This window comes from Hipposideros armiger, unplaced genomic scaffold (genome assembly GCF_001890085.2).
Source record: "Hipposideros armiger isolate ML-2016 unplaced genomic scaffold, ASM189008v1 scaffold_165, whole genome shotgun sequence".
Lineage (NCBI taxonomy): Eukaryota > Metazoa > Chordata > Mammalia > Chiroptera > Hipposideridae > Hipposideros > Hipposideros armiger.
The window spans coordinates 1,263,032-1,274,446 of NW_017731515.1; the positions used below are offsets into that span (position 1 = coordinate 1,263,032).

The 11,415-nt window shown below is 35.7% G+C and overlaps 1 protein-coding gene across 1 annotated transcript in view; it reads right to left on the reverse strand.

The window, feature by feature from the left end:
* Positions 1–821: 821 nt before the first annotated feature.
* SPCS3 (signal peptidase complex subunit 3) overlaps positions 822–11,415 on the reverse strand; it is a 58,365-nt gene continuing 47,771 nt past the window's right edge. The window contains exons 3-5 of the mRNA XM_019651740.1: positions 8,942–9,018; positions 5,435–5,550; positions 822–4,440 (exon numbers count right to left, since the gene is read on the reverse strand). Of these exons, the coding sequence (XP_019507285.1) occupies positions 4,308–4,440; positions 5,435–5,550; positions 8,942–9,018 (326 nt within the window). The 3' untranslated portion in view covers positions 822–4,307. The remainder of the gene's footprint in view (positions 4,441–5,434; positions 5,551–8,941; positions 9,019–11,415) is intronic.

Sequence of the window (11,415 nt, forward strand, 5' to 3'; positions counted from 1 at the left end):
AAAGCACTGATGTAAGTGATAAATTTTCTTTCTGCGGGGTAACTCATTAACCAGTAGTCCTACTGAACCCAGAATTCTTGCTGTAACACATCATCTGGAAAGAAGAGACACAGGAGTACAAGAGAAAATGTACCAGGAATAAAGTTCTGGCAGGGTTACCCAGATTTGAAGAAAACAAAAACAAAGCAAAATCTAGCTGACCTTTTGTATTGTCCCAGACACAATACATTTGGGATTGAAAAATAACTTACCCTCTAAACTCAACTGCTTTTCTGTTCTTTTGAAGGACTGTTTCTGTTGTTTTGTCTGAGTTCACTAGGAAACTCCCATCTCTTCTAAGTAAAATTTCCGTAGCCCGGTAAGTTCGGTGCAGTCCAGCAAGCCAGACAGACATGACCAGCAGTAAGCCAAACCAGCTATGTGCCCAACGGGCTGGGAGAGGCTCAGCAAGCCAGATGTTCACACGGACTCAAGCTGTAGAATTTGACCCATTTCTTCGTAAGTGGAACATGCTATCGAGGTTTTTTTAAGTCAGGTCTGTGTTGTGGTTTTCTAGTGTTATTTTAAAGTAAAGCAACTTACACATCTATCTTTCTTCCCAACCGGTCACTATCCCTTGGCTCTCCTGTCAAAAGCCTGAGACTGAGAGAACACCGGGCATAGTGACCAGTGCAGGCACACCTGCCTGGATGCGCAGGACAACTGGGCTTGAAAGAGTCAGACCTAATGTCACCAGGAGCTCAAGAGTGAAAATTCCTCACTTACCAAGGAAGAGAAAGGTAACTGTTCCCATGGTTTGGTCACATTAGAAAGACAATGACTTCATTCATCATCAATATTTATTGGGCGCCTACTAGGTGTGCAAAGCGCTATGCTAGGCGCTGGGGAAAATACAGTTATAAACCCGACAAGACTGCCCTCAAAGAGCTTACAGTCTACTGTAGGAGCATCCAGTCTCTGGAGAGATTTTAGATGTAATTCACCTCCCCCGACCAACACCACAAAAAAAAAAAAAAAAGAGAGAGAGAGAGAGAGAAAAGAAACAAAAAAAGGAAAAACCGAAGTTTACTAGACTTGGTTTCATCCCTTTTCTTTTAGTTCAGCAGCTTCACATAGAAAGCATAAGTTTGAAAATCTTTAGAAATGCATACTTTTACTCATGAACAAAATTCATTTTCATTAGAAAAATGCTATTTATTGCAATTACGAAAATCCTCAAACGTATCTTCAGTATTTTCATGAATTGTTCTTATGAATCTGTATTTGTGAAGTAAACAATTTTCCAAATTGCATCAAAACATGCAACTTTTTGAAACAGATCTCCTTAAACCACTGGCAGTCACATAAAATGAACACAGGCTCTTTGCTAAAAGCAAGGAAAGGTTCTGAAATGGACAGATGTTTGTTTGCTACCAAAGTTCACAGCTTATGGTTTCCCCCCCCATAATAAACCCCTTTCATGTCAATTCAAAGTATTATAAAATAACACCTCCATTAACCTATACCGCAAAGATCCAAAGCTTTAGATAGAACGGTGAAAAAAGAGTTCATTATAACCTTAAAGCCCACCTTTTAGTGCTACACTAGGCTGGCCATACCCACCAAAGAACTATAAAATAATTCCAAGAAAGGAAATTCAAAATAACCCATTTTTATATTACACCCCAAGGAATTTCTGAAGTTTTCTATTATTTCCCTTTAAGCATAAATCAACCAGATGTAATCAACTGGGGGAATAAAAAACACTGATATAGCTACTTGTTTAGATAAAACTGCTAGAGAAAAGGGGCTTATGTAACCCTATGCTAAAATTAACTCCTTTCTAACCACAATGACTTTAGATATAGGCAGCTTGTAATTGTTCTCTTTTCCTAGTATCACCTCTGGGCTCACACATTTCTAATCTTAGGTTTTTATAAGTCTGAAGCCCTGGGTCTCGACGAAGACTTTATAAGACTTCTTTAAAATACTGATGCTAAGGTAGATGATATAGTTAGCAAATTGAACACAAGTCCAATTTATTTTTTTAATGAAGAATCATGGAAAACTAACGAAGCTATGCACACCCAAAAATGAATTCCCGTGACACAGGTTTCTTATTCCCATGCTGGAGCATTCTTATCCTGAGCAGTTTTCCTTAGTTAAGGAAAAACAAAAAAGTTTATTCATTGTGCTAGTTGGGCCTAGTAGAATCCTCGTCCTCATCAAACTCTAAAAAAGTGGGTGGGCTTGTCAAATAAACTGTAACTCAAGTCAATTTCAATATTCATCTCCGCCAAACGAACAGATTCCCCCATCACAGAGGTATAATGAACTACCAAACCAGTACCGGGTCTGGTTCAGACCGCAGACCTATTGTGCACGCCTTCCGTAATGAGAGCACACCCAATTTTTAGGCTTTGACGCCTCCAAATTTTAAGTTTGCATGTCTATTTGTACAAACCACATAAAGTAATTTCTTGGTGTAAAGCCCAACAGAGATAAAGTCAGATCAATATGAATCACGTATTAGTCTTTCAATCATCTTCCTGTCTTCACATTACTGAGGTGCTTTTCTCTTCAGTCTCTCTGCTGAACAGATACAACAAATTATAGACTTGTGTGGTGTAAGAGAACCACTATTTAACTAGTCCCACTCTGTCCTTTTACAGATAAAGAAACCGAGACCCTGAAAAGAAAAAGCTGGGAGCTGAACCCATCTAGTATTCATGACACCTCTGACCTTTCCCATAAACACATGCTGCTACATACGACAGCTGTTAAAACTCATGAAATTAAATGATGATATATTTCATATGAGATAAATATAACAAACAGCTATTAGCTATTAATTTAAACTAGTCTTAGAAAACATTAGCCCTTTTGGTTGCTGCTCATAGTGTAACTACAGTGTTTGGTGTTCCTTTTGAGGGTAAATGATTCATAGTTGCTTCCTTTGAGGATGTTTATTTGCCCACTGTAGGTAAAAAGATCATATTAAATATGACCATATGGTCAATCATGTATCATCATCTATTTAATCTCTAAATTATTTTTACATCAGATTCTTGTACTTTTAACGTAAGTCAAATTTATGCAGAGAATGAAGTGAGGTATTACCGCTATGAAGGTGTTGGCAACTTGGGAATTAGTCACTTCCGTACAGGATGGAAACCTCTTCTAGGAGTGGTAGAAAGGATGTCCAGAGTAACAAAAAATATGATGAAAATTTTATGTGAATTTTGATTAGTCTGTAATCTGAAGTATAGGAGAAAAGACAAGCTTAGAGAATCAGATCTGAGTTCAAACTCCCTTCCTTGCTAGCTATGCTATCTTCAAGCAATTCAGTCAACTTCTGGGTTTCAGTTTCTTCATCTGCCAAAAGCTAACATTTGTACTTAACCTCATTAGATTACTGAAGATAACATACAGTGAAACACATGAGTGCTTGTAAATGGAAAAGCACACCAACAAACAGATTACCCCAATTATTAAAATGTGGACCTACTGAAAATTTTAAATAATTACCACTCAGTGGCACTAGGCATGCTCACTAGAACAAACAGGGGAAACCATGCAAACATTTCAACTATCAATGGCAATGCTAAAAAAAAATCACACAAAGACATAATAAAAAGGAACATTTTTAGAGAAAGCACTGAAAGACACACATTTGGTTGACTTAAGAACTTTAACATGAGTTAAAATGATTTACAGCATATAAAGAGGTATTTAGTCTTTAAGTGGAGAAAGCTGCTAGTCACCTGTAAGAAAAACAAGCATGACGGACATTCCTAAGACAAATGGAATAAAATTCCATCACTTTTGGCTGTTTTGTAATCCAGGTTTCTCACAAATAACCCAAATAACCATGTTAATGTTTCCAATAATCAGACACACCTTAAAAGAGATAAAAAGAGAATGTCTACCTGTAAGTCCCATCCACTGTGAACCTGCATGAATACAAGGCACACAACAGAGTTCTTTGAACTCCACTGGCACCTAAACATGTGAGATGCCCTTCATGCTCACCTCATATTCCATTAAGAATAATGGAAATACAGGGAATACTTCCAATTTAAACATTTTACGAATCCTTATTATGTTGCTTTCTTATTATTATAATACTCCACTCTGGTGGCCTTTTTTGTTTGACTGCAAAATTAAGTTGAAGTAGCACATTAACCTTTCCCTTCAGATATGCCTTTTGATGTTACTTCTTATACACATACAAAAAAAATTAACCACCAAAAACAAATGAACGCAAGGGAAGAGATGAGATACGATTGATTAAGTATAAAAATATGCTGTTTCAAATTCAGAATAATTTAATAACTCTTCGTTATTTCATATGTATCTGGAAATGGAACAGACACATGTCCTGATCCTGTCACAAGAGGTAGAATTCCAGCATTTGGTACAACGTTCCAAGATAGGGTTAAAGTGACATTCCTGTTTCCCCTATAAAAAGATATAATAAACAGATGTCAGCAGAAACATTTGTGGTTCAATAAAAACATTTTAATTAAAGCACTGAGGTGTCAAACACTTTATTTATAATCATCTATTACTAATCTAGAAACAAAAGTTTTTTCAAGTCTTAAAATCCAAAACAACGCTGGAAAACACCAGCATTGTGTCTGCAGGCATCCCATAATGACATACCTAAACTCACAATTACTAGAGCTATCAACCAAAAGCTTAAATGAGTGAAACACAGAGACTATAAAAAGAGATTTGAGCTGGAAATCAGAAGACAATTATTTGAATCCTAATTCTATCATTATCTAGGTGGGCAAACCTGGACAAATCGAAACCTCTCATGGTCTGAAATTATTCATCTGTAAAACCAGAGGTTTGGTTAAAGTAATTCTCCCCCCCAAAATCCTTCCCAATGTTTACTCACAGAGAAGAGCTAAAAATGACACACAACATCAAGTATTCTAATTCCTTCATTTTTGTATAAAATGGAAACTGAGGTTCAGAGAGGTTAAGAGAACCGAATCTAGAAACCTCAGTATCAACAGGCCAATGCACTACTTCCCCATGAAGGTTTCCCAGGCAACTTCCTCTTCTGCCTCAGAAGGAGCCTTTAACAATCACAGTCCTGCTTCCACAGGGCAAACCCGGCTCCCAGTGTACTTAAAAGTAGAGGCTTTAAGAGTAGGGCTATTACATTCTATTGGGTTGTTGGAAAAGTCATGACATATTTTTTCTGTTTTTCGTTGCAAAAATGACTTTTCCGACAACTCAATACATATTACAAGAACTGAGCACTTCTCTTGGATCCCAGTTTGTATGGCAGTATTTCTACCCCATTTCCCAGTTCAGATCGGTATACTTTGCTTCTCTCTCTCAACTTGCCTCTTTTACCCTCTAATACTTTTCTTTAAAAATACATTTTTACTCCCCTTCACATTTCATTAAATGTAAAAAATAATGAAGAACTGCTCACTTGAGACCATTTCCATCATCAAAGAAAAAATATTTTGTTTTCATATCTTTCAACAGCAGCTTCGGATTATCACCTCTCAGAACAATCTTGTCCCAAAGGACAACTTGGTTCAGAGCCTGCATAAAATGAAAATTAATTAACTAATCAGAAATAGCAATTTTGTCACTTCAAATTGAAAATATTGGTAAGCAAACAGTTTATTATCAATGAACCCAACTTTGAAGGGACTGCTAAAATCTTAAAGCATACAAAATGGTAACAAGTGGATAAATATAAGAAGGGGTCAAACTTTTCTTGGACAAAAGAAAGGCATTTCCCTAAAGAAAATCATTCATCTTGCTAAGGCAACTGTTTTATTCAGAGTCCTCAAAGCTTAATACAAGGTTTTAGATCTATATGCTCTCCAGAATGAGGACTCTGGAGAAACAGAAGGGACAAGAATCCCTGGAAAGGAAGCCTTCTTTTAGGTCACTCTTCCCTGTAAAGTTCTGAGACACTCCAACTCATAAGGACCCTGTATGGAGCCAGGGGCACAGTTCTACCTACCACTGTTAATACAGGTCACTGCTGCCAGATTATGTCACAATTTATCACCAAGGTTTTTTTTTAGCTGAGCCCTCCTGCCACCTGTTGGCAGCTCAGCAGCAGCTCAGCTCGGGTCAGGCATCGAACCGCTGTTGCTGAGAGCTCGCACTCTTGAGCGAGCTCTTAACCAACTGAGCCACTCGGCCGGCCCCCACCAAGGTTTTTAAATTACCAAGGAATCATTAAAGAAATGAAGCCTTTTCATATTTTTTCTTTACATTAAAATATAACATAGGGACATCGTTGTTTTATTATGGCAAAATTCAATAGGCCAGACAACGTTCTTAAGCCACTATTTTGACATATCATGTAGAAATTGTTTGGAAATTTGGGGACATGAAATGGAGAGAAAACACATTTGTGATCACTAGTTAAGTCCCAAGAACTGTGTTCTTCTTAAGCTATTGGGTTGTCGGAAAAGTCATGACGCATTTTTGCAATGAAAAACAGAAAAAATATGTCATGACTTTTCCGATAACCCAATATATCATCCATTAGCTTGTAAAGCCAATTGCTCAGCGTGTGTTGACTGCTTTAACTAAAAAGAAATGTGGAACAGTTATTTCTAAGTGTTCAAATCGTCACCATAAAGAATCTAACATTAAACGGAAACATCACAACAGAGGAACACAGAATCAAAGATATGCCAAAGTGAAATGACTTTTCATGTATATTTATTCATTCACCAAAGCAATAGTCTGTCATTCCAAACTGTATTAACTTACTAGTCATGCTGGGGTAAACCAGAATTATGAATATAATCTAGATATATCTGTCAACAAGGTGACAAATATTTATTTGGACGATTTGTTGAGGCTTATAGAATAAAATGTGTTTACAGCTGTTACTTTTATCTTCAAAACAGCTTTTTCTAACTGTTATGTTTTAATACTTGACTAATACTTGATTCTCAAGGGCAGGGAGCAAAACTTATTCAATCCAATTATTTCCAGGGCCTAACAAAATACCTGGCATAAAAGATATGCTCAAAATAAAGGTACTGTACAATGAACTGAAGTGCTACAAGTTCCAGTAAACTAAAAAAACCAATCAACAGGTAAAGCTGATTAATCCCTTGAAAATAAGACAGTCCAAATAAAATACAGAAGTTGATTCATCTCTAACTACAAATTACCTCCAATGTATGCTGACAGCAAAAGTAAGGGGTAGGTAACTCAGGTAAAACAACACAGAAGCACATTTTAATTCCACAGTTCTCACCTTTGTATTTTAATTCACTTATCAGAATCATTCACTTTATACTTTTAGGACTTAAGATTTCTGTTTTAGCAATATTCTATATAAATATCTCAACCTTTATCTGCAACAAAAGCTCTAAATCAGACTGGACTAATAAATTTCCATCACAAACTAATGGTGTTTTAACATTTTAATCTAATACTTTAATACCTTCTAATTGTAAAGCTTCTCATAAACTAATTTATAATTAAAAAGGCTACTCAAACTGGTGAATCCCATACAATTCCAAAACAAAGCAAAATATTTCTCAATAGACAGATATTAATTTATATGTATGGCTTAATAAGACTATCAAAACAGCTCGTAACACATTGAAATTAAATATTTAGATGGATTTTAAAATGATCTCAGAGATGATTAAAAAAAACTAGGTATCTTTACAGCTTTTGATTACATATCTGAGTAACCAGAATTATAAGCACAATGTCTTGATTCAAATGTCTTGCTGTCTATCTCTGTAATTACAGCTATAGATAGAGAATATTGACACATACTACAGCTGGGCAGCAATGCTACCTCCCATCTCCTGGTATACTCAAAGTTCAGCAACCTCCTTTCTGATTTTATCACTGGAAGTGATCTCCAAACGTTTTCAATCACAAATTATTTTGAATACAAACCCCAAAATATGCACCTTTATTCACAAATTACATACATAATACACAATACTATTATAATTTGGTAATATCATCATTTATAATGAATGTAAGTGGGCATTTCAGTCTTGACTAAAGTTGAATTTTCTCAGCCAACTTACTAGATCTGTCTAGGTTGTTTTTTTTAATCCTTTAACGTGGCTGAGCTGCTCAAAAAAGGACCAAAAGAAAAAAAAAAGGACCAGACATATCAGCTCTGCCACTTTCCTGTTGTTTACATACGCTTGGGTTATTAGCATTATCTTTAATCTGCGATTTCTTTGAAGGAATCTTTTAAAGTCCATCTGGTGAGGATTAGTTTATTAAAACCAGACAATATAACCCACTTAATTGGGTATATACTGCAAAACTTTGCAAAATGCTGAATGTGAATGAATGGTGCACGAGCGGGCGCGCGCGTGCGTGTGTGTGTGTGTGTGTGTGTGTGTGTGTGTGTAGTAGCATGGCCAACCTCTTGTCCTACAAAATTCCTCTTCTTCCTCCAGAGTATCTGCATGTTTTAGGAAGAATGTGACCATTGACTTATGGACTGAGTGTTAATGTCATTTCATATAGCAAGCAAGCATTAGTAAAGTTTAATTTCTTTCCCTTTTTATTTTAAATTGAGAAATACACAAATAGACTTATGGTTTCCAGTATGGCATGTAAGGAGCTTGGAGTTGCCACTCCATCCTAACATCAAGTAAAAAGCTGAACAAACTCAAAAAGTGCAACTCTTCTTAGATCCATAACAATAAGTAGTAACTTTTAATTGTTGTCCTTATATATCTATGGATTACCTTGCACGCACCCCATTCTGGAAACCACAAAGTTACAGAAACAGAAAAAAAAAAAAAAAGGCAGAGGCTAGCTACCAAAGGGAATAATGTGTTCTTAGTAGAGCCAACACTTCATAGGCTTGTGATTTTTACTATCCAGGTCAGATACTTTGAATATATAAAATTTCTACTTTTTCATAAACAATGTTGTTTTACATATCTACTAAAATATTCCTATATATACTTACATTATTTTTTGTTGAATATTCTGCTGATAAATAAAGAAACAACTGCTTAACATTCCAATCAAATATATTCTCTAGATGTAAACAAATTAAGGAATATATAAATCACAAAGCAGTACACAACTTTAAAACAGATCTTATTCTTAATTACACACAGCAATACTATTATAAAACAGAAAAAAAGGGGAGGTGGCCCAGAAACATTTTGAGACACCAATTTGATAAAAACATATAAAAGATAAATATATATTGTAAAATCCAGCTCAATCCGAAGTCAAAAAATACCAGTCAGAATATCAGCACCCTCCCCTGATCCTCTAAGTACTCGTAGCTAAGATACTTTAGTAAGAACAAAGAAATAAAAAAATTTAGTTTTCTGTAACGTCAACTCATTAAATCTAAAAGAGATGATTTAATATTTCAAGCACATGATTCCACTGGCGTTCTAAAGTATAACCAATCATCACAATTTCAATGTAGATATGCAAACGTGAACTAGGCTCAAGTATTAAACCAAGTATAATAAATTCTACATGTTGCTTTTGAACACATGCCAGTAGAGATCAAAGTATCTCATTCCATGAAATACTTTGGTGGAATATACAGCTGAACACCAATTTGGTTTCATCAGTTTACCAGAGTGAAAAAAAAAAAAATCAGGATTAATTACAAGAATGGTGTCACTGAGAAATAAACGGAGTTAATGCCTGGACTTTATTAAGCATTATATGTAAATGGTTAAATCATTTTATTGTACTCATATGTGTTTACATACTGATAGAAACACGTTCAAGACATTCCGCTTTTAGATGTGTATCTACTAAGAATCACTCCTTTAGAATTGAGAAGTCTAGGATAGCTCTTTAGAAGAACAGGTACAATTTCAAGTTTTAGCAGCAACATTAAGAAAATCTGACTAAACTACAAATGATGAGACTGAGCATATATAAATACAGTAATTGATATATGAGAAATTTTCACTATAATTGTACAGATACACAAAATTATTAATTTCACACTAGATCCAAACTGCCTCTTACTAGATTTTTTTTTAATGACATAAAGACTTAAATGTGGACACAAAGTTCAGCATAGGACTTTTCTGATGGTGTACTCTGTTTCCTAAAAAGATGCTTATAGAACTAGTCTACTTCTAAACTCAGTAATTTGTTTCTAAAAAATCAAGTAAAAGTAATTCCATGGTAATAAAGAGACATATCAGCTAAATTATCTAAGGGACATGATCTGTTTCAAATGTTCAGACAGTTGCTTTATAGAAGTTTAGACAATTCAATCTTCTTAACAAATTTTAATCCCAGGGTTTTAAAAAGGCAGTGAGATCTGGCTAGAAGTGGCAGAGAACAATGCTGCCAATATATTAATCTAAGACCCTAAAAGATTAAATTTGCCAAAATGGTGAAGTCGTCAAAAGTGGAAAGTCAAGATAACAACATGTAAATCATTCCCACTTTAAAGTAACTCTTAGCTGTTATGATTTCTCTTATTACAAAAGTACTTATAAGAAGAACTCTAATGATAAAATGCTAATACGGCTTACCAATAATCATTTTGATAATGACCTTCCAAGCCATAACAGGTGCGATTCACTTTAACATGTGTGTGCCTGCTATCATAAAACATGAACATATTCTTTGGGATTGTGCGTGAAATATTCTATCATGGTAAGCTGAGCACTGGTAACATTCTTCCTTCTTTAACTGAAAGAATCTAATTCTTTCTTTCTGAAATATAGATTCACACTATCTTGAAGTTTTTGACCTATGAGGTCTGACAATTAAGTTCTCGAACTTAACGACTGTGCGCTTACATTGGCAGCACTGTACAAACAGATCGCTGTTTCATAACCTTGGTATATCAGTGTCTCACAGCTGTGTTCGTGTCCACGTGTGGTGGTGTTTTGCTAAGTGGAGTTCATTAATGTTGTGTGTTTTTGTGTGCCATCGTGAGAATGTCTGAGCTTGAATTAGAGCAACGAACAAACATTACATTTCTTGTTAAACTTAGCAAGGGTGGAAGTCAAATCAGGGACATGTTAATGTTAGTCCAAGTTTATGGGGATAATGCCATGAAGAAAACAGCAGTGTACAAATGGATTAAACGTTTTTCTGAGGAAAGAGAATGCGTCACTGATGACAAGAGGTCAGGGCGGCCAGTAACTAGCAGAACTGAAAACACTGCAAAAATTCATCGAATTGTGCATCACCATCATCAGCTGACTGTGAGAAGCACAGCAGACCAAGTTAAACATCGAGAGAGAAACAGGAAAATCTTAACTGAAAATCTTGGCATGAGAAAGGTGTGTGCAAAAATGGTCCCGAAGGAGCTCTTGCATCACGACAATGCACCAGCTCACAGGGCACTGTCTGTGAGGGAGTTTTTACCCAATAAACAAATAACTGTATTGGAACACCCTCCCTACTCATCTGATCTGGCCCCCAGTGACTTCTTTCTTTACC